At 40.6% G+C, this 25,310-nt stretch overlaps 1 protein-coding gene across 4 annotated transcripts in view; it reads right to left on the bottom strand.

Annotated features, from left to right (window-relative positions):
- Nucleotides 1-25,310, bottom strand: part of PDE1C (phosphodiesterase 1C) — a 1,454,702-nt gene that overhangs the window by 886,723 nt on the left and 542,669 nt on the right. For 2 of the 4 annotated variants that reach the window (XM_077269308.1, XM_077269310.1), the window contains exon 2: nucleotides 5,164-5,190. The exons of the other annotated variants lie outside the window; for them this stretch is intronic. In XM_077269308.1, coding sequence (XP_077125423.1) covers nucleotides 5,164-5,190 — 27 coding nt within the window. The remainder of the gene's footprint in view (nucleotides 1-5,163; nucleotides 5,191-25,310) is intronic. 4 annotated transcript variants of the gene reach the window in all.

The following is a 25,310-nucleotide window of genomic DNA, read 5'->3' as shown; positions in this document are numbered from 1 at the left end:
CTCTTTCCCTGTATTCATTGCACCGCGGTTACTTCCTGCCGTGGGTAGCGCATGCGCGCTGATGTCGCCTCCGCCTCTTGTCCACAATGGCGTCTAACATATATATGTATATATATATTGGTTGTCATGGGAATTTTTCCCGACACTCACCGCTCTCTGACACCGGAAGGGATGATTGGCTGTGGTGGACCTCGCCCTCATGCGCTCGTCTGACGCGGCTGGAACGAACTTTAGTTCACGCAGATAATTGGGTCATGCTTCTCACATGGGGATATTTAAACCCTGAATCTTGCACATCCACACACTGCCCCCTGAGAAAGCAGCAGTGAAACGCGCGTTGGGGCGTCTGTGCGGTGGGTGTCTGGCGTCCATGGGTAAGACATGCTCCTAAACATGTGTACTATTGGCACTTTAACTTTGGGTTCCATGTGTATGTGGTAATCTTGTCACGTGACATATATTGTAATATATTGTAGTATATTGGTTCCCATGATCTTTGGTGTCTTGCCCATTCATATTAGGGTTACTTTGTGGTTACTCTTTTTGGATGTGTATGCAATTGTGCTGCCCAGCCTTTTACATATGGTTGCTGGGATATATTTCATATACTGATGAGTGCCTCCCTTTATGTGGACTGCCCACCCCTGCCAGTTTGCATTATTGTCCATTAGACCTATCCAGTAATTTTTTATTGCATTGTATTGTATTGTGTGCACTTTTTTATGTCTTGTTTATATTTTTGTATTATAATAAAAATAATTTTTGATAGTTATTGGCTTGGCATTTATGATTGTCTGTACAATTAGGTATATTATTTGTCTAATTTGGGATTAAAAAGCTATTGATTTCTTCATGTATTTTCTATAGTTATATTGAGTTTCCTTATAAATATGGTCATTACATATGGTCAGTTCTGGTATGTTATCATCTTTTACATATTCTGTCTGATAACCGGTTATTGCAGCATTACATGAACACCCGATTTATTACATTATGGCTGGTCAGAACAATTAAAGCAATTGTTGCCATCCACCTTTCGTGTCTCCCCTATTTCCTCATAGATTGTAAGCTTGAGAGCAGGGCCCTCTTGGTATCTGTTGATTTATGTGATTATTGTTATCTGTAACATCTTTTATTGTCTGTACAAGTGCCCTCTGAAATGTAATGTGCTGTGGAATATGTTGGCACTATAGAAATAAAATTATTATACTTGTAGTATCGTCACTATATGAGGCTTCCCTGTGACACTGTTTTCTTCCTGAGCAGCAATGGTTTTAGGATAGATTATAGCAGGATTCCATGATTTCTTAACCCCTTAAGCCCCGAAGGTGGTTTGCACGTTAATGACCGGGCCAATTTTTACAATTCTGACCACTGTCTCTTTATGAGGTTATAACTCTGGAACACTTCAACGGATCTTGGCAATTCTGACAATGTTTTCTCGTGACATATTGTACTTCATGATAGTGGTAAAATTTATTCTATATAACTTGTGTTTCTTTGTGAAAAAAATGGAAATTTGGCAAAAAGTTTGAAAATTTCGCAATTTTCCAAATTTGAATTTTTATGCCCTTAAATCACAGAGATATGTCACGCAAAATACTTAATAAGTAACATTTCCCACATGTCTACTTTACATCAGCACAATTTTGGAAAAAACATTTTTTTTTGTTAGGGAGTTATAAGGGTTAAAAGTTGACCAGCAATTTCTCATTTTTACAACACCATTTTTTTTAGGGACCACATCTCATTTGAAGTCATTTTGAGGGGTCTATATGATAGAAAATACCAAAGTGTGACACCATTCTAAAAACTGCACCCCTCAAGGTGCTCAAAACCACATTCAAGAAGTTTATTAACCCTTCAGGTGTTTCACAGGAATTTTTGGAATGTTTAAATAAAAATGAACATTTAACTTTTTTCCACACAAAATTTATTTCAGCTCCAATTTGTTTTATTTTACCAAGGGTAACAGGAGAAAATGGACCCCAAATGTTGTTGTACAATTTGTGCTGAGTACGCTGATACCCCATATGTGGGGGTAAACCACTGTTTGGGCGCATGGCAGAGCTCGGAAAGAAAGGAGCGCCATTTTACTTTTCAATGCAAAATTGACTGGAATTGAGATGGGACGCCATGTTGCGTTTGGAGAGCCCCTGATGTGCCTAAACATTGAAACCCCCCACAAGTGACACCATTTTGGAAAGTAGACCCCCTAAGGAACTTATCTAGATGTGTGGTGAGCACTTTGACCCACCAAGTGCTTCACAGAAGTTTATAATGCAGAGCCGTAAAAATAAAAAATCATATTTTTTCACAAAAATTATATTTTCGCCCCCAATTTTTTATTTTCCTAAGGGTAAGAGAAGAAATTGGACCGCAAAAATTGTTGTGCAATTTTTCCTGATTACGCTGATCCCCCATATGTGGGTGTAAACCATTGTTTGGGCGCATGGTAGAGCTCGGAAGGGAAGGAGCTCCATTTGACTTTTCAATGCAAAATTGACTGGAATTGAGATGGGACGCCATGTTGCGTTTGGAGAGCCCCTGATGTGCCTAAACATTGAAACCCCCCACAAGTGACACCATTTTGGAAAGTAGACCCCTTAAGGAACTTATCTAGATGTGTGGTGAGCACTTTGACCCAACAAGTGCTTCACAGAAGTTTATATAGCCCTAACCCTAACCCTAGCCCTAACCCTAGCCCTAACCCTAACCCTAGCCCTAACCCTAGCCATAACTCTAGCCCTAACCCTAACCCTAGCCCTAACCCTAGCCCTAACCCTAACCCTAACCATAGCCCTAATCCTAATGGGAAAATGGAAATAAATACATTTTTTAAATTTTATTATTTTTCCCTAACTAAGGGGGTGATGAAGGAGGTTTGATTTACTTTTATAAAGTTTTTTATATCGGATTTTTATGATTGGCAGCTGTCACACACTAAAAGACGCTTTTTATAGCAAAAAAGTTTTTGCGTCTCCACATTTTGAGACCTATAATTTTTCCACATTTTGGTCCACAGAGTCATGTGAGGTCTTGTTTTTTGCGGGACGAGTTGACGTTTTTATTGGTAACATTTTTGGGCACATGACATTTTTTGATCGCCTTTTATTCCGATTTTTGTGAGGCAGAATGACCAAAAACCAGCTATTCATGAATTTCTTTTGGGGGAGGCGTTTATACCGTTCCACGTTTGGTAAAATTGATAAAGCAGTTTTATTCGTTGGGTCAGTACGATTACAGTGATATCTCATTTATATTTTTTTTATGTTTTGGCGCTTTTATACGATAAAAGCTATTTTATAGAAAAAATAATTATTTTGGCATCGCTTTATTCTGAGGACTATAACTTTTTTATTTTTTTTCTTATGATGCTGTATCATGGCTTGTTTTTTGCGGGACAAGATGATGTTTTCAGCGGTTCCATGGTTATTTATATCCATCTTTTTGATTGCGTGTTATTCCACTTTTTGTTCAGCGATATGATAATAAAGCGTTGTTTTTTGGCTCGTTTTTTTTTTCTTACGGTGTTCACTGAAGGGGTTGACTAGTGGAACAGCTTTATAGGTTGGGTCATTACGGACGCGGCAATACTAAATATGTGTACTTTTATTGTTTTGTTTTTTATTTAGATAAAAAAATGTATTTATGGGAATAATATATATATTTTTTTTCTTTATTTAGGAATTTTTTTATTTTTTTTTTACACATGTGGAATTTTTTTTTTTACTTTTTTACTTTGTCCCGGGGGGGGGACATCACAGATCACTGATCTGACAGTTTGCACAGCACTCTGTCAGATCAGCGATCTGACTGACAGCGCTGCAGGCTTACCAGCGCCTGCACTGGACCCGGAAGTAATCCCTGCAGGACTCGGATGCAGCCCCACGGCCATTTTGGATCCGGGGCCTGCAGGGATAGGAGGTAAGAGACGCTCAGAGCAATGCGATCACATCGCGTTGCTCCGAGGGTCTCAGGGAAGCACGCAGGGAGCCCCCTCCCTGCGCGATGCTTCCCTATACCGCCGGAACACTGGGATCATGTTTGATCGCAGTGTGCCGGGGGTTAATGTGCCGGGGGGGCTCCTGGCACATAGTTCCAGATGTCAGCTGCGATAGTCAGCTGACACCCAGCCGCGATCGGCCGCGCTCCCCCCGTGAGCGCGGCCGATCGCATATGACGTACTATCCCATCGGTGGGAATTAAGGCCCACCCCACCTCGACGGGATAGTACGTCATATGGGATTAAGGGGTTAAAGTAGGTATATTCGAATGGCCTCTTCTGAGAAAAAAAGGACTTAAACTCTATAGCGCCACCTGTTGGAAGTAGCGATCCTACAAGTCACAATCAACCCTTTAACGAGTCGTGCAATATGACTTAGGATATATAGTAAGCTATAGCAGGCTATAGAATTATTGATCTGTACAACACAGATCACTAGTATGGCCGTGTACAGTATATTAGACCTAAATGTTGTTCTACTACTTATACATTGAAATTGCTCAGTAAGTATCCTGATCAGATTGGATTTTAGCACCTACTTCACACAACCTTTTTAAGCATATTATTTTATGCTTGTAAAAAATACCAAAAATTTCAAGTGTTTTTCAAGCATTTTTTGTGTTTTTTTTCTATAAATTACACTTTTAACATGTTTTGTTATGGCATTTTCAAATCTTTTAGAGAATGCAGGACAAACATAAAAATGTCATAGGTAAGGCATGTGTTTTGAAAAACAAGGTGTACAAAAATGCCAGAAATAAATTTAGCAAACAAAATAAGCATTATTCATAATGCACTTTCTATTTCACTATAAAATTTCACCAAAGTGCTTTCAGGCAACGACTGCATCAGGCAGCAGACAATAAACAGTTCTTGGCCTCTCCTACTATGAGAACCTTTTCAGTAGTGTGGCATTCTTTCATGATAGTCACACTTCACTACATTCTTGTATATTGTATTTCATAAAATAGGACCCATAGGTGTTTTCTGAGTGAAATAAACCCAAGCAAAATGTATGGGTTCAATAGTCAACAATCGACAAAAGCCAATTTTTAAAGTGGAGTATACATTGTTAAAATGGGTTCATTCAATAAAAAATACAAAGACTAATATGTCTGAGATATGAACAGAACATCTTCTTGGGAAGCAGGTCCTACCTTTGTGATGTTTTCTTGTATTTTCTCCTGGAAGAAAAAAAATCAGAACATGAAGTCTGGAAGAATATCTTAATAATGTATGTTGTCTCTCACGCTCATGATTGTTCTTAGAATGGAGGATGGGTAGTGATTAACAACCAGCTACAAGATTAGCTGGATTTACAGATATAAAACTATGAACAGTAAAGATTATGATAAATTACAAATATAAGTACTCTGTGCTGCTCTGGCAGGAGGGGAACCAATTAACACATCTAATATATAAAGCTGAATGTGTGTATGTGTGTATGTGTGTGTGTGTGTATGTCCGGGATTGGCATCTGCACCGTCGCAGCTACAGCCACAAAATTTTGCACAGTCACACGTCTGGACCCCGAGAGCGTCATAGGCTATGTTGTGAGGTGAAATTTTAACCCCGCGCTTTCCAATTCAGCAAACAATTTTGCCCCTATCTACATAGTGGGGAAAGAGTGAAAGGAAAAGTGTTGGACGCGTCGCAGCTACAGGCACAAAATTTTGCACAGTCACACGTCTGGACCCCGAGAGCGTCAAAGCTATGTTGTGAGGTGAAATTTTAACCCCGCGCTTTCCAATTCACCAAACAATTTTGCCCCTATCTACATAATGGGGAAAAAATGAAAGGAAAAGTGTTGGAGGCAAATTAACAGCTGCCAGATGTGAACAAGGGGGACTTAAAGAATGAGAGCAATGGCGCCAAAGAGTATATACTGTACAGTTGCTAAGGTGGGGCCCCAACATGGGACAATCACCACACCACCATGGGGATATGAACACACACACAAAATGCGCCACACACTACCACGTGCTCGAACACATATACCACCCTCAGCGCACATTTCACCACACATACACCAACCTCGCCACATAAAAGTCGAAACACAAAAGTCGCCGCTCAAAACTCGCCACGCGCAAAACTCTCCACATGCAAAACTCGCCACACGTGCAAAACTCACCTCATGGAAAACTCGCTACACGCAAAACTTGCACACGCGGAAAAATTGCCACATGCACAAAAGTTGCAACACATGCAAAAGTTGCCTCACACAAAACTTGCACATACTCAAAAGGCACCACACATAAAACTCGCCACGCGTAAAACGCGCCATGCGCAAAACTTGCTGCACACAACTTGCTACACTAACCTGTCACATGCAACTCGACACACAAAAAGTTGCTACACGCGTGTCACCACACAAAACTCATCTCACAAAAGTCGCTACATGCATGTCGCCACACGCAACTCAACACACACAACTTGACACACGAAACTCGCCCTAAAACACACACAAGTCTGGTATTATCCTTCAAAAATAAAAATCTGATTAATAAGCAGACAAACTACAAGAGCAACAAATGTACCATATAGGAATCCGGCAGCTGTCAGTCACATGATCAGTCTATTATGTGTATGTGTGAGCTAATATATACTGCCAGGGGGTGGGCTTACTGTTGGCTGGGGATTTATCAGGCTGCCAATTTAGCTTACAAATACTGAGGTAAAAATACTGACCAAATAACGTGTGAACGAGGTCTAATACAGGAGGAGATGACATACAGATATATACTATATACAGGAGGAGATGACACACAGGTATATACTATTTACAGGGGAGATGACACACAGGTATATACTATATACAGGAGGAGATGACACACAGATATATACTATATACAGGAGAGATTACACACAGGTATATACTATATAGAGGAGGAGATGACATACAGGTACATACTACATACAGGAGGAGATGACATACAGGTATATACTATATACAGGAGGAGATGACACACAGGTATATACTATATACAGGAGCAGATTACCTACAGGTACATAGTATATACAGGAGGAGATGACATACAGGTATATGCTATGTATAGGAGGAGATGACATACAGGTATATACTATATACAGGAGGAGATGACACACAGATATATACTATATATAGGTGAGATGACACACAGGTATATACTATATACAGGAGGAGATTACATACAGGTATATACTATATATAGGAGGAGATGACATACAGGTATATACTATATACAGGGGAGATGACACACAGCAGGTATATACTATATACAGGGGAGATGACATACAGGTATATACTATATACAGGAGATGACATACAGATGTATACTATATATAAGGGAGATGACAAACATGTATATACTGAGGTGAAAATGAGAGGTGTGAGGTGAAAATGAAAAGGTGTGAGTGCAAAATGAGAGGAGTGAGGGAAAATAGTGGAGTGATCAGAAAATGACAGATGTGAGGTCGAAATGACAAGTGTTAGGGGGGAATGAGAGGAGTGAGGGGGAAAATAAGAGGAGTGAGGGGGAAAATGAGAGGTTTGAGGGAGAAAATGAGAGATGTGAGGGGGAAAATGAAAGATGTGATGGGGAAAATGAGAGGCGTGATGGGAAAATAAGAGAAGTGAGGTGCTATAACAAACCACAGATATTTACTATGCCCAGGCTTTGCTGGGTTCTTCAGCTAGTTTGAAATAAAATTAAAGAGCTATAGTGAGGAGTAATGTCTTGTCGAGGCAAAATGATAAAGTATTGTTAAGAAAAAACTTGGTCACATGGATCTAAGGTGCAAAAAAATTAGAAACTGTGTCTCCTTATGTCTGCTTTACCTTTTAGCTCATATAAATGTGTGGCACCCCTGAGGGTTCAGTCGCACCTCATCCAGAGGTGTGGTATCCCACTATCAGGTAAGGATGGGGCACTACCCAGGAATCTAACACCAGCATCCAACAACGCAACACTCCAGACAAGGCATCTGGGCGTACCCCAAGGGAGGATGGCCTCATCCCAGTCTGGAGAGGGTTACTAGGTAGAGGGTGTGGGTGGAGCGAGTAGTCAGTGGAGAAGCTAATTAGGAGGGAAAGTTGGGAGATTGTGAGAGGAAGTAGAAGGAGTGAAAATTGCTGAGAAAGAAGCTCCAGAGAGAGGCAGCTAGAGAGAGAAAGAAGCTTCAGAAGCAAGAAGGGGTCCTAGGGGCACAGGGGGTGAGCAGTCCACCCGTGGGGCACGCATCCATCGCCAGGTGGAGGGACCAGGTCACATGGAGACTAGTGGAGAACTACAAGGCTCAGCTAGCAAGCCGGAGGTTGTGGTATCTGTACGTAACACAGCAGCATCCACACACATTTGCTGAAAAGGCAACCACATAGGACCCAGGGGGCTAGAGAAATGTCGCCTGACAAGATCCGGGGCTGCTGGCTTGGGAAACTGTGTGTGAAGGCGCAGGGCAGGAGAAGTGGGAACCAGCGCAGTGAGACGCTGCGCTGGGGGTTGGCTGGACCACAGACCCGGAGGACACAGCACACAGCTGGAGACAGTAATCTGCCAAACTGTGAGCAAAGCATTGAAAACTGCACCCAGCTGTGTCCTCTGAATTATTCCTGCATCACTTGCCCTGCACTACAACTTCCACAACCACCATCATCACAATGAACACCTATATCTGCCCTGGGGACTAGCTCTGCCCATGGAGAGCTGAAACATCTTAGCTGCATCACCAACTGCCTCAGTGGATCTGAACTGCAGTGTCGGCCATATTGACCGAGTACCATGGGTGGCGTCATGAACAATTCCCCTATAAACTTTATTTCTCCTTTCAATTCATTGACTCTTTTATTGGACGCCCAGGGTCACGGACCGGGTCACTGCTGCCATGACCACATCCCTTTAAAACCGTCCCGGTACCGAGTATTCCCATGGCCCTGGTGGGCGCTCCAAATGCACTTTGGCAACTAAGCACATTGTTACATGAGCCAAGAGAATTTTATCTGCACCAATAAAAGTATTTTCATTGACTTAAAAGATTTTCCAAATCTGTACTCTAATTGATGTACCATTACACCGATACAAATGTAAAGGCAGGAAAAACCTTGTTTTTTTCTTGTATGATTATGGAATGATTTTATTGCCTGGATGTTGCCAAAATCTCCTGGAAAACAGCAATTTTGGAAGGTTTCCTGTGCTTAGCATCGAGATGCTGTGTCACCAAATGGATTCCTGGTGTCAATACACACATTAACATGGGTAACGGGGTATGGAATGAGAATAGAGTATATAAAAGGGGTGGAGCCACAAGAACCTCCAAGGCGACTGTTTCTAAAAATTGGCAAGCATGGTTTGAAGGCAGGTATCAAAAAGCTACACTCCACAACTATACACTTCACTCCACAAAATGTTCGTATATCCTGCAGTAAGTAAATAGTAATAGCACATGTAAATAACATAGGGTATTTAGTTATGACTAATTTGATCAAAAAAGCGTAACAGCCGTCCCACCACGACAATGTATGCCAAATCGACATGGCTTTTACGTTTTTTTTTCAAAAATAGGGTTAACTAAGTACCCTTACATGTACTATTACTATTTACTTATTTACTTACTATAAGGTATATGCTCAGTTAGCTTTTTTTCTTGGGTTATGTCTGTGAAATGGCCAATGTGAACATGCTCTTACATGTATCATGTATACCAACTTATGCCTGGCTCATTTTCTTTGGTTTTATTGATTTTGGAATGTTGCAGTCAATCACAGCCACCCTACCATAGGTAATCTCACGAGGAAAAAATGCTGATTGGGCAGCATCCTGTTCTGTTTCTTAGACCACATTCACACATTCAGTATTATGTCAGTATTTGTACGCCAAAGACACTTTTGATAGAACTAAAACATATACATAAAATGGGAAGAAATGGTCTCCACTGTTAATATGATATGATCACAGTAATAAGTGCACATGTTATAATCATCAATTCTATACATATCACACAGACATGATAATGAGAATGTGGCATAATTCACACAGTGTGCTAAGTCATTTTGTTCAACCTTCATATAGTAGAAATTAATAACGATATCACTGATGAAATTTGCTTCGGTCACCATCTGGAAAAGCATATTAAAATCTGGACACAGTTTAGGCTCTGTTTGCACTTGCATTCGGGATTTCTATCAAGCTTTCTGGTATTTTGACAGTGAGAATAGTGTAGTTTGTAACACTCTTCGCGTCATGTACAGTTCAATACAAGAACCCCTAGCGTACACTAAAGTCATCGGGATCTGTCCGTTCCTGGGTCAATTGGAAAAAGCATCTATTACATTATAAACACAAACCATGATATAAGTTGGGGTAAGGTCTTTTATATACAGGGTACATGATAATTTTTCAACATATGAAGTCAATTTCATTTTACACCAACTTTCATATTTCAATGCAATGATGTACACCATACATTTTTGGGTTAGTACAAAATACATAAGTGTTTTATTAATTATGTAATGCCTAGACAACTATTTGTAATGCCAGTTTATCATTTATGTTGATTTTATTAGTACGATTGATTTCTTGCTATAAGGCTAAGATGCCTTAAGTTGGAATTCTATAGATACACGGCATCAAGGCGCACTGTACGAGCCATCAGTTAGAGAAAAACATTCAAAATTTCTGTAAGATTCTAGAAAACATTATTGGCAATTGAGGAGGTTGAGCATTTACAGAGATTTTGCAGGCAGGAAAAAGAGGACTTAAAGGGGTTGTTCACTACTGGGACAACCCCTTCTTGATCAAAATGTTTGGCCCCAATAAAACAAATAAAGCGTATACTCACCCCTCCCGTGCCTACGCCGTTCCTGCAGTGTTGGCATTCGAGGTCCCCGGGCGTCCGTGTGGTGTTGTGACACGTGACGCTGGTGCCCAACCAACACTGGCATCACTGTCTCCACCTTCGGACAAATCAAACATGAAGATGAACTCTGGGCTGCAGCTGAATTCTGACTTCCTCTTCATGCCCAATTTGTGTGAAGGTGGGGACAGTGACTCCAGCTCTGACTGTGTCACAACACCGCATGAGAACCCCGGGGAGAGTGACTGCCAACAGAGCGGGAATGGTGCAACCATGGGAGGTGAGTATAAGCTTTATTATTTTGTGAGGGCCAAGCATAGGGTATGAGAAGAAGTTGTCCAAGTAGAGGACAACTTCTTTAACCCCTTCACCCCCAAGGGTGGTTTGCACGTTATGGACCGGGCCAATTTTTACAATTCTGACCACTGTCCATTTATGAGGTTATAACTCTGGAACGCTTCAACGGATCCCGGTGATTCTGACATCGTTTTCTCATGACATATTGTACTTCATGATAGTGGTAAAATTTATTTGATATTACCTGCATTTATTTGTGAAAAAAATGGAAATTTGGCGAAAATTTAGAAAATTTCGCAATTTTCCAACTTTGAATTTTTATGCAATTAAATCACAGTGATATGTCACACAAAATACTTAATAAGTAACATTTCCCACAAGTCTACTTTACATCAGCACAATTTTGGAAACAAATTTTTTTTTTGTTAGGGAGTTATAAGGGTTAAAATTTGACCAGCAATTTCTCATTTTCACAACACCATTTTTTTTTAGGGACCACATCTCATTTGAAGTCATTTTGAGGGGTCTATATGATAGAAAATACCCAAGTGTGACACCATTCTAAAAACTGCACCCCTCAAGGTGCTCAAAACCACATTCAAGAAGTTTATTAACCCTTCAGGTGTTTCACAGGAATTTTTGGAATGTTTAAATAAAAATGAGCATTTAACTTTTTTTTCACACAAAATTTACTTCAGCTCCAATTTGTTTTATTTTACCAAGGGTAACAGGAGAAAATGGACCCCAAAAGATGTTGAACAATTTGTCCTGAGTACGCCGATACCCAATATGTAGGGGTAAACCACTGTTTGGGCGCATGACAGAGCTCGGAAGCGAAGGAGCGCCATTTGACTTTTCAATGCAAAATTGACTGGAGAGATGGGACGCCATGTTGCGTTTGGAGAGCCACTAATGTGCCTAAACATTGAAACCCCCCCACAAGTGACACCATTTTGGAAAGTAGACCCCCTAAGGAGTTTATCTAGAGGTGTGGTGAGCACTTTGACTTACCAAGTGCTTCACAGAAGTTTATAATGCAGAACCGTAAAAATAAAAAAACATATTTTGTCACAAAAATGATCTTTTCGCCCCAAATTTTTTATTTTACCAAGGATAAGAGAAGAAATTGGACCCCAAAAGTTGTTGTACAATTTGTCCTGAGTACGCTGATACCCCATATGTGGGGGTAAACCACTGTTTGGGTGCATGGGAGAGCTCGGAAGGGAAGGAGCGCCGTTTGACTTTTCAATGCAAAATTGACAGGAATTGAGGTGGGATGCCATGTTGCGATTGGAGAGCCACTAATGTGCCTAAACATTGAAACCCCCCCACAAGTGACACCATTTTGGAAAGTAGACCCCCTAAGGAACTTATCTAGAGGTGTAGTGAGCACTTTGACCCACCAACTGCTTCACAGAAGTTTATAATGCAGAGCCGTAAAAATAAAACAAACATTTTTTTCCCACAAAAATTATTTTTTAGCCCCCAGTTTTGTATTTTCCTGAGGGTAACAGGAGAAATTGGACTCCAAAAGTTGTTGTCCAATTTGTCCTGAGTTCGCTGATACCCCATATGTGGGGGGGAACCACTGTTTGGGTGCATGGGAGGGCTCGGAAGGGATGGAGCGCCATTTTGAATGCAGACTTAGATGGAATGGTCTGCAGGCGTCACATTGCGTTTGCAGAGCCCTAATGTACCTAAACAGTAGAAACCCCCCACAAGTGACACCATTTTGGAAAGTGGACCCCCTAAGGAACTCATCTAGATGTGTTGTGAGAGTTTTGAACCCTCAAGTGTTTCACTACAGTTTATAACGCATAGTCGTGAAAATAAAAAATAAAAAAAATTCCCCCCAAAATGATTTTTTAGCCCCCAGTTCTGTATTTTCCCAAGGGTAACAGGAGAAATTGAACCCCAAAAGTTGTTGTCCAATGTGTTCCGAGTACGCTGATACCCCATATGTGGGGGGGAACCACCGTTTAGGCGCATGGGAGGGCTCGGAAGGGAAGGAGCGCCATTTGGAATGCAGACTTAGATGGATTGGTCTGCAGGCGTCACGTTGCGTTTGCAGAGGCCCTAATGTACCTAAACAGTAGAAACCCCCCACAAGTGACACCATTTTGGAAAGTGGACCCCCTAAGGAACTCATCTAGATGTGTTGTGAGAGCTTTGAACCCCCAATTTTTTCACTACAGTTTATAACACAGAGCCATGCAAATAAAAAATATTTTTTCCACAAAAATAATTTTTTAGCCCCCAGTTTTGTATTTTCCCAAGGGTAACAGGAGAGATTGGACCCCGAAAGTTGTTCTCCAATGTGTTCCGAGTACGCTGATTACCCATATGTTGGGGTAAACCCCTGTTTGGGCGCACGGGAGAGCTCGGAAGGGAAGGAGCACTGTTTTACTTTTTCAACGCAGAATTGGCTGAAATTGAGATCGGACGCCATGTCGCATTTGGAGAGCCCCTGATGTGCCTAAACAGTGGAAACCCCCCAATTATAACTGAAACCCTAATCCAAACACACCCCTAACCCTAATCCCAACGGTAACCCTAACCACACCTCTAACCCAGACACACCCCTAACCCTAATCCCAACCCTATTCCCAACCATAGATGTAATCCAAACCCTAACCCTAAATTTAGCCCCAATCCTAACCCTAACTTTAGCCCCAACCCTAACTGTAGCCTTAACCCTAACCCTAGCCCCAGCCCTAACCCTAGCCCCAACCCTAACCCTAGCCCCAACCCTAACCCTAGCCCCAACCCTAGCCCCAACCCTAGCCCTAACCCTAGCCCTAACCCTAACCCTAACCCTAGCCCTAACCCTAGCCCTAACCCTAGCCCTAACCCTAGTCCTAACCCTAACCCTAGCCCTAACCCTAGCCCTAACCCTAATGGTAAAATGGAAATAAATACATTTTTTAAATTTTTTTATTTTTCCCTAACTAAGGGGGTGATGAAGGGGGGTTTGATTTACTTTTATAGCGGGTTTTTTTAGCGGATTTTTATGATTGGCAGCTGTCACACACTGAAAGAAGCTTTTTATTGCAAAAAATATTTTTTGCGTTACCACATTTTGAGAGCTATAATTTTTCCATATTTAAATCCACAGAGTCATGTGAGGTCTTGTTTTTTGCAGAACGAGTTGACGTTTTTATTGGTAACATGCTCGGGCACGGAAGATTTTTTGATCGCTTTTTATTCCTATTTTTGTGAGGCCGAATTACCAAAAACCAGCTATTCATGAATTTCTTTTGGGGGAGGCGTTTATACCGTTCCGCGTTTGGTAAAATTGATAAAGCAGTTTTATTCTTCGGGTCAGTACGATTACAGCGATACCTCATTTCTATCATTTTTTTTATGTTTTGGCGCTTTTATACGATAAAAACTATTTTATAGAAAAAATAATTATTTTGGCATTGCTTTATTCTGAGGACTATAACTTTTTTACTTTTTCGCTGATGATGCTATATTGTGGCTCGTTTTTTGCAGGACAAGATGACGTTTGCAGCGGTACCATGGTTATTTATATCCGTCTTTTTGATCGTGTGTTATTCTACTTTTTGTTTGGCTGTATGAGAATAAAGCGTTGTTTTTTGCCTCGTTTTTTTTTCCTACGGTGTTCACTGAAGGGGTTAACTAGTGATATAGTTTTATAGGTCGGGTCGTTACGGACGCGGTGATATTAAATATGTGTACTTTTATTGTTTGATTTTTTTATTTAGATAAAGGAATGTTATTTATGGGAATAATATATATATTTTTTTCTTTATTTAGGAATTTTTTTTAAAAAAAATTTTTTACACATGTGGGAATTTTTTTTTTTACTTTTTTACTTTGTCCCAGGGGGGGACATTACAGATCGGTGATCTGACAGTGTGCACAGCACTCTGTCAGATCACCGATCTTACTTCCAGCAGTGCAGGCTGCAGCTTTCATCTGCAGCCTGCTCTGCACCCGGAAGTAATCCCTGCAGGACCCGGATGCAGCCCCGCGGCCATTTTGGATCCGGGGCCTGCAGGGATAGGAGGTAGGAGACCCTCGCAGCAACGCGATCACATCGCGTTGCTCCGGGGTCTCAGGGAAGCCCGCAGGGAGACCCCTCCCTGCGCGACGCTTCCCTGTACCGCCGGCACACCGCGATCATGTTTGATCGTGGTGTGCCGGGGGTTAATGTGCCGGGGGCGGTCTGTGACCGCTCCTGGCACATAGTGCCGGATGTCAGCTGCGATAGGCAGCTGACACCTGGCCGCGATCGGCCGCGCTCCCCCCGTGAGAGCGGCCGATCGCGCTGGACGTACTATTCCGTCCTTGGGAATTAGGGCCCACCCCACATGGACGGAATAGTACGTCCAATGGCAGAAAGGGGTTAAAGCTGGAGGATGGCAAGGAGGATGCCAGATTTCCATAAACATTTTATTACAAAATAATGTATTTAATATACATAAAAGAGTAACATTAGGTTCATCTTATGGAAAGGAAAGTATTCATGCAGAATTTTTTTTGTGTGTGATTAAATCAAATGAACTAGCTTTCTTTTCTAAAATGTAATTTCAAAAGTAGAATTCATTAAGGGATAACGGCAGAAGTACTATATCTAGCTACAATTGGAACGATCACTAAATTGAGAGTTTAGAAAAAGCAGTCTTCACATCCACATAAATTTACTTCTATTGAATTAGGGTCATAATGAAGTAAATGATGTAAATTAACCATGAGAAATTGTTCGGCAGATGAATTCCCAGGAATCTAAAGTGCTATTAGTGGCATTATCCCCACACCTGCGGTTTCTTTACATGATGCCTGATGATGCTCACACCAAATTACTAATTCTGTGGATGATTTTGCCTTCTTTAACCCTCCGGTTACGGTGTAGGAAGAAAACAGTCACAGCTGCTCTAAATTATATTTCATTGTACATGCTCTGCAGACAGTAACAAGCCTATGTATTTTGAGCAGACACAGAATGTGATATAAAATGTTCAAAACACTTTAAAGGGAATCTGTCATTTGACTGATGCAGAGGAGCCAGAATAAGACATTGGCTGCACTACTACAGCTTTATATGTTTTACTCTGAAGTCCTGCCACATTTCATACACTTTATACAGACGAGCAGTACAGTGAGGTCTCCAGCATCTTCTCTTTGGCCCGATCCTCTTGACTGACATTTCTGTCCTTACGCATGCAGATAGGAAAAAAGCAGTAAGTCAAGGGGAGAGTAGGTGGGGAGAAAATATTGGGCAACTGACTAAAAACAGTCATTGCTGACTTTTCAAAATATAGTCATGAGAAAAAGTACACTCTCTTTGAATTCTATGGTGTTATGGCATATTTCAAAATACATCTGGTAAACCAGCAACACATTACACCATGTCAAAAACAGGTCAAAATTCATAAGCATTATGTGTTTAAAATCAAGTATATCCAATTAATCAGTAGCTTGTAGAACCACCTTTCACAACAATATCTTGAAGTCATTTACTGTATGACTTTGTAAGTCTCTCAAATTATTCAGAAGAAATTTTGGCCTACTCTTTTGTACAACATTGACTAAGTTTATTTAAATTTTTGGGAACAGCTCTCTTCAGGTCTAGTCACAGGTCTGGACTTTGACTGGGCCACTGCAACACCTTGATTTTTTTGATTTTTAGTTGTTCTTATATAGATTTGCTTGTGATCACTGTCCTGTTGCAAGACCTAGTTTTGGAAAACCTTTAGTTTTTGGATAGATGACCTCACATTTAACTCTAGAATACTTTGGTTTACGGAGAAGTTTATGGTTGACTCAATGACTGTAAGGCAACGTGCACACGTTTAGTACTTGGTCAGTATTTTACCTCAGTATTTGTAAGCCAAAACCAGGAGTGGAACAGTCAGAGGAAAAGTATAAGAGAAAGACTGCACCACTTCGGCATTTTTCACACACTCCCAGTTTTTGGCTTACAAATGCTGAGATAAAAAAACTAATCAAATAATCAACATGTGCACAGGCCCTCAAGTGCCAAGAGCATGTGGGTACAAGACAAGCTGAATCATCCACTCCTCCACCACTGGGCTTGAAAGTTTGTATGAGGTATTTGTGAAAATATGCTTTTTTTTAGCTTTTGGCAAACGTGGTGAAGGGGATTGTGGCCAAACATCTCTACTTTGGTCTCATCTTTTCAAAAGACATTGTTTCAAATGTTTCATGGTGTATTTAGAAACATTACTACATTTGAGCCATGCTGCCTTGCTCTTTTCATAGAGAAGAGACTTTGTCCTCGCGGCCCATCCAAACAAACCATTGTTGTCTCTTTCTAATTGTACTGACATTAATGGGGACAGTTAACATGCTGAGGTATTTAGAGCTGAATTTACTATAACATCTGCTCCTGGGAATATTGTAAACAGTACTGCATGTTTTCCACCTGTGAATAGTCTTCCTCACTGTAGAACAATGAACTCCAAATTGTTTGGAAATATTCTTATAAGCCTTCCTAGATTGATGCTACCCAAAACTGTAAAATTATTGCTCACATTTCTTCTACTGGGCACTGTGTGAGCATATGACTGAATGTTCCAGACCAGCAAACTGTCCAAACTTCTGCTTTTATAGAGATGGTTACAGTTGCTAATGAATAATTAATCAATGGCATTTGGTGTTATTTACTCTCTTATTGCCTAGGGAAGCAGTAAGCTTGTACTTAATTTTTCACATATTGCTCATACACTTTTGATTAATATTTTTATGTAAATAATGACATGGTTTAATTTTTCATGTTTTGTTGTTAAACTGAGGTTATATTTACCTAATGTTAAGGCTGTTTAAGGAATAAATGCTTTCTTATTATGACCTGTTATACAAACCATATAATTCAAAAAGGGAGTGGTTAGTTTTTCTTAAGAATTTACTTAGAAAAGCTGAAGGTGGAGCTAACATTCAGATGACTAGTCAAAGACCAATCCCCAGCAGCTTCTTCCCACCCAGCTCCCCTTGACTGACAGGTCTCTCCCTATGTGTGTGATGGGTTTCAGAGTAAAACATACATGGCTGCAATAAAACAACTAGTATCTGATTCCTGGTGCAAGTGGTTCAGGTAGCATGATTCAGATAACTTCATTTAATGCAAAAAATAATTTTACCATCATTGTAATAGCAAATACAAATCAAAGGATTGAAAATGAGAAAAGTGGGGGTTAGGGGTCTCGCAGCCCTCCACATCACAGTAAACATATCATTCATGTCATGTCAGCTTACAATTCATATAAGAAGAAGAAGTTAAAGAAGAACTCCCATTAAACGTTTTATGCCCTAAATCTTGGTAAATGTATAAGTAGTGTAGTGTATTAATATACTCAAACGTCAATAGTTTTTAAAGGGTGTATCCAGGACTTTTTTTTCTATGGTCTGAAAATCTAGCAGGCAGATAGATGATGAATACCTGTCTGTTCTATCCAGCGCGTCGCTCTTCCTCTGTCAGGCCGTTCTGTTCATGGGGTGCAACTGCTGACATCATTCTGATTGATTGCTGGCTCCCCACAGTTAGTCATTGTCTGTAACAGCTCTCTACTGGCAGAGATTGGCGCTGGGCACCACAGGCAGGTATAGTCATGGATAAACTCTTTAAATAAAGCTTTTTTTTAATAAACTTCTATTGAAATGTATTTTTTAATTACCCTACTTTGACCATGGTTATTGTTCCTGTCCCACTAGAGCACAACATGCTACATCCCTTTTCTGAAGTAACCTGCTCTGGGGCATCCTAATTACAAACTCATCCACTTTGTCTACATTTTTGTAGCACCTCTATATACCTGTATTTGGATTTTTTTTATGACTTGTCAACCTTTTATTTTTTTAGTACAGATACATGTAGTCAGCATTTATAATTAATTACAGAGTGTTTTTTGTGAGTTGGTAGACAATTTCTCAGCAGCTGGACATTTGAATCTGCATCTTTTCTTTATACAGTGAACTGTAACAAGTGTTAGGAGAGGCTTGGAAGCAAGAGAGGATAAAACTTTGTTTTGGAAACGATTCTCTGATTTATCATCAAAAGATCACATGATCGGACTAATTCTATTTAGTCACTGATAGATGCTATGAGGCCCAAGGTTGTTGGCCACAGCATGGGCTTCGGGATTGGATCATACACAGAGCTGCCATAAACAGTTCCCTGAAGAGCTGCCTTACAAACATTATGCAACAGTTGTTGAGGGGTTAAGAAGATCTTGCTAGGTACCATGCAACAATTCATAATTGCCTCCATTCATTTAAAAAAATAATGATAAATGCCTAAAAACAATCACTGAAGAAACATTGCTTTAGAAATTGAAATCTTTTCTTCAGTAATCTGGCTCATGTACTCTGATAAGTGAAGATGTACTGAAAGCAATAACCATGATTAACATTCATGCCTGAGACAGCCCTTCATTTGCTTGTACTCTTGTAGATTGATCATTCCATTGCAAAATACGATACTGAGACAGAAATACTGATGAAATCAAAGTGTAATTTTCTTCATCGCAAACAGGGAAAATGTTTTTTTTTCCTAACCAAAATTAATGTGTTCATGTTTCTTAGAGCCAAAGAACTTATAGGCAGCTATCATGCTATTTTCTCTACTCTATTGTCTGGTGTTCCGAGACCAGGGGCTTCTTCCATGTCCTTAATGCTTGGGGTGCCCTAGCTCGCACTGTTCCCTGGATTACTTCTGATGGTGAAGACACCGGGGCCACGTATCTTGCCTTAGCTCCTGAATCCGCTCTCAGTCTGCACCCTTCCCCCATCCATGGAGGACGGGAGTAGTAGTGTACCCTAATACACCAAACAGACTAAAAAGAAAACACAAAAAGGGAAAATGAAAAATGCCATCATACAAATATACTCACACAAAAAACATAAGAATGCACACCCAACCCTAACCTCAACCCCAACTGCAAAGAATGAAAAAATAAAAAAAATAATATTTTATAACTTTTATCTATCTAAGGGGGTGATAACGGGGGATTTTATTTACTATTTATTTATTGTGATTACTCTGATATGGTCTATCACAATGATCAAAAGGAACCAATAGGAAAAATTTCTGATTGTTGCTGTGTACCATCATCATGTTTCTTCTCCAGGAAGGTGATGCCATGCCCGGGGATGAATCAGGAGCATCCGGGGATGGCATAGGTACCAGGGAGGCTCATGGGTCTCATTTCTCTCTCCTCTGACATGTATATCATTTCAGATGAGAGATAAACCATTGAAGCAGCAAGCCCTCTTTTCTTTTTTGTGATCGCTGTTTCTCACTGAATAATGTTGATTAAGTGATCGGGCACTGGAAAATCCGGCTCTGATCATGTTCTCTGGGATCTCAGCTACCCCCGGTACCCAAGATACCGATATTTTATGACTCTGGAGGGTGCTACACCTCATTCCGATTGCCGTTTTAAAGTACTCTTAGGGGCTGCCATTTTAATGCATATCAGAGTGTTCTCTGATGATCCAGCTGTCTATAGGGAAGCTCTTACAAGTTCTATTGGAAAGAGCTTGTAAGTACTGTGCTTGTTCTGCAAAACTGCAATAGTAACTGATACCTAAGCAATAAACAGTAAACATGTTACTAATTTGTTTAAGAATGATTTTTAATAACGAGTAAATTGCAAAGTTTGTTGTTTTTACGAAGATCCTTTTCATCAATTTGAATTCAAAATTGCATATGAGACATTACATTGTTAAAACGAGCAGTAAAATAGAAAAGGAATAGGAGGCCCAATTTACTCGTTTACAGCAATGGTTTACTGTAAAGATAGAATTAAAATGAAACTGTCACATGCTACATGTAGCATATCATAAAGCATGATAATATATGTATATATGGAAAATATCCAGTTTTACTTGCATTTTGTACATTTTACCCAATAACAAGCCAGGCATTTTTCAATTTTGCACTGTTTTTTCTAATCCCTGTTCCAAGAGCCATGATTCTTTTATTTTCCATTGAAAGCTGAATGACGGCTACTACTCTTATTAGCTTCTCCTGCTCTCAGCGATAGCAGGCAACACTGATGAGAGTATTCATCAGCCAATGCCTGTGCATAGCAAAAACGTCAGCTTGGCGCTCAAAAAATAAGCCCTCATTCAACCCTAGATCACGAAAAATGGAGACGCTACTGGTCTTGGAAAATTGCGCAATTTTTTTCTTTTTTTTTTAGCAAAATTTGGAATTTTTTTCACCACTTAAATAAAAAAGAACCTCTTTCTGAAGGGAATTACTTTCAAATATTTTCACAGGGAATAAAATGATAATACTTAACAGTGCACAACCCCCTCCACCCTCCCAAGAAGAAAACCACAGTAATATATGTGAGGCCACATGAGACAATTCGCTTTTGTGCAGAGACAAGACTGAATATTCCCAGCTGCAAGATTGAGTAAAAATGAGAAATGATTTCCCATATTATATTAAATGCAACTTTCTTGCATCATGCAAATGTACAAATCAATAGGTTCTTAAAAGGTATATAATGAATTGGCTTGATATTAAAAGCACTGTATAAAAATGAGGCAGAAGAACAGTGAAAGATCACCAGCAGATGTATGTCTTTACATAAATGCATAACCATTAAATGAATGTGTCTGTTTCCCTATGACAATAATTATAAAAAACTCCTTACTATTATGTAAAATGAACTACCTGTTATATATGCCATTCACCTGCATTTTCAGGGATCTTAGAGCAGCTGGCAAGATAAGAGTCTCAAAAGAACAAACTAAAATTCTGAAGTAAATGACTGGTATACGTACAGGAAAGATATATATCTTGGTACCGTGTTAGCCAGTAGACAGAAAGATGTTTAGAATTGAGAGTCCTCAGTGGTTGATACCTTTTAATGGCTAACTGAAAAGATGGTAACAAATTGCAAGCTTTCGAGACTACACAGGTCTCTTCATCAGGCATAGTATGCCTATCACTATGCCTGATGAAGAGACCTGTGCAGTCTCGAAAGCTTGCAATTTGTTACCATCTTTTCAGTTAGCCATTAAAAGGTATCAACCACTGAGGACTCTCAATTCTAAACATCTTTCTGGTATACGTAGAGTAACTCATAAATCCAGAAATCAAATGAAATAAAATTCTAAAATGTTCTTTTGACCACACGATGGGTCATTATTATTTTGTCAACACTGAAGATTTAAGAAATTTCTTTTGAAGGAAAGAAGGGTAATTTGCCTCTTTATAATCAGAGAAGGGAAGAAATATCACGAGGGTCATTTATGATATGATACTGTAATTTGGCAAGATCTCTTAATTGCTTTTCTAGAAACAAAAATTGTCTCAATGCTCAGTGTTGTGACTAGATTACACACATCATCCGATCCTAAGTTATAATAACGCACCCAAGGTATGAACTTCAGTAATATTGAGGATGCGCCCAAGGGGGGATACTCCCTGCTTTTCCCAAAACAATTGTTAAATTAACAGCTGATTCAGAAAACAGTTCTAAGCCATAGGACGCCAATCTGGTTTCCTTTGCTGAATTCAATAGTATCCAAGTCTTTAAAGGGAACCTGTCACCCCCCCAGTCGTTTCAAACTAAAAGAGCCACCTTGTGCAGCAGTAATGCTGCATTCTGACAAGTTGGCTCTTTTAGTTCTGGGTGCTGTAACTTGAGAAATAATCAGTTTTATAATTTGTCTGAAGTACCTGGTCCTCAGTCAAGTGGGCCGGCGTTTCCCCCCTGCTTCAGACAGCACACAGCTGTCACTCACATCTCCTTGGCGCCGGGCGCCACCTTCTCCTCCCGCTGTTTTCAAAAGTAGCCGGCGCCTGCGCTCTTTTCCCCTGCCTGGTGCAGGCGCAGTGAGTGCTGCCCGTCTTTCCTCATATGCAGCCCAGCTGACTGCGTCTGTGCGGCCGCCCTGCCTGTGAATCCCAGCCCCGCAGTGACTTATGATTTATTCACATTGCGGGGCTGGGAATCACAGGCAGGGCGGCCGTGCAGGCGCAGTCACTGAGACTACATATAAGGACAGACGGGCAGCGCTCACTGCGCCTGCACCAGGCAGGGGAAAAGAGCGCAGGCGCCGGCTACTTTTGAAAACAGCGGTGAGGAGGAGGCGGCGCCCGGCGCCAAGAAGATGTGAGTGACAGCAGTGTGCTGTCTGAAGCAGGGGGGAAACGCCGGCCCACTTGACTGAGGACCAAATACTTCAGAAAAATTATAAAACTGATTATTTCTCAAGTTACAGCACCCAGAACTAAAAGAGCCACCTTGTCAGAATGCAGCATTACTGCTGCACAAGATGGCTCTTTTAGTTTGAAACGACTGGGGGGTGACAGGTTCCCTTTAAGATGCAGATAGAATTGAGTGGATTGATGATGGCATTGCCTGGTGTTGTGGATCCATACTCAGCTCCCTTCCCCATCATACCATGTGAAATTAGTGATGCAGGTCACACCATCAGTGTTGCCGGTCACACCATCAGTGTTGCCCACGTTGGGTGCCAAACTGTCATAGCTGTTTTCGTTCTGAACCAACGTCAGCTGACAGATCACCAGTGAGACCCAAATCAAGTAGTTACGCCCGCCATTTTTGCAAGCGCGCTTGGAGACAAAGGACACCTCACACATATCCTGTGAGCAAGTCACTTTTATCTGATATATAAAAAGCCAAAGCAATGTTTTATACCATTTACATCCAATGCATTTCAATGTAACTCATGTAGCCCCCACCAGCACCCAGGGTCATATTCTATTTACCATAGCTCAGAACATATTGTAACTCACTACTGAGAACATACATGATAAGAAGTGTAGTCTCCTTGGAGAGGAGACCATCAGACTACTGAGTCAACAGATTCTAATAATTCTAACACTTAAAGGTAAAAGGCACTTAAAGGCAAGGCAGTTAAAGGCAAACTATTAACCCTTCTATAACAGGGCCATATTTAAAAGTGGGTACTGTAGATTCAATATGTTATTAGGGGGGGGTCGTGTGGCATTATATATTCAATAAGAGGAGCAGAATCAAGCTCATATTTCAGAAGAGTGGCTTATTTGATAAGGGGCACAGTGTGGAGGTCAATAATTATAAAAGGGCAACATTTTATAAGGGGTGACATTGTGGAGGCCACTTTTTATAAGGGAAAAAGTGTGGCGCAGAATTTCATATGGAAGAGATGATTTGTAGGACATATTTTATAAGAGGGCACGATATATGAGCTTTATCTTAGAGAGAGATGGTGTGAGGCTAAATTTCATTTAGAGGAAGAATGTAGAATCATGTCATGTCATAATGGGGAACAGACTGGGGACCAAGTATCAAAAGTTTGATAATGTGGTGGCTATATTTTAACCAGAAAGCACAACATGGAAAGTCATAGTTTAATCATAGCGAACATAATGGAGCCATAAGTCATGCAGGGGACTCAATTGGGAGTCATCTGTGTCCTACATGGCCGAACACAGATGACCTGTGAAATCTGCCCCCAGAGCTTATTTTAAATCAAATGGGTAATCACCAGTGTGACACATGTAGATCAGGAGAGCTGACTTTCAGTCATTACATGTCTCACGCTGGTAATGCCCCATTAAATTTAAGATAAGTTCTGGATGCAGATTCTCACAGAAATCTATGTCTGACCCATAGATCTTAAAAATTCATTTACGTATTAAAAAAAGGTGGATTTCTCTGAAATAAAACATTGGGTCTAGAATGATCTACATTCTAAGGCCGGCCTCACACTGGCGAGTTTTACGGACGTATGAGCGCATAAACTACGTCCGTAAAATACGCATAACACACGGCCCAATGAATCTCTATGTCCCAGCTCCTATCTGCTGTATATTACGCATCCGTAATATACGGTCTTGTACGGCCGTAGAAAATCGCAGCATGCTGCGTTTGTCACCGTATTGCACAAAAAAAATCGCCAATGAAAGTCTATGGGGGCGAGAAAAATACGGATTCCACATGGACCAGCAGTGTGACTTGCGAGAAATACGCAGCAGTGTGACTTGCGAGAAATACGCAGCAGTGTTCTATAGAAAAGCCGGTAATTCAATTGCCGGCTTTTCATTTCTCCTTCCCAAACCCGACAGGATATGAGACATGGTTTACATACAGTAAACCATCTCATATCCATTTTTTTTTGCATATTCCACACTACTAATGTTAGTAGTGTGTATGTGCAAAATTTA

The sequence above is a fragment of the Ranitomeya variabilis genome, chromosome 6 (genome assembly GCF_051348905.1).
Source record: "Ranitomeya variabilis isolate aRanVar5 chromosome 6, aRanVar5.hap1, whole genome shotgun sequence".
NCBI lineage: Eukaryota > Metazoa > Chordata > Amphibia > Anura > Dendrobatidae > Ranitomeya > Ranitomeya variabilis.
The sequence above is the reverse complement of the archived record's forward strand: the minus strand, read 5'-3'. Positions and strand labels throughout refer to the sequence as shown.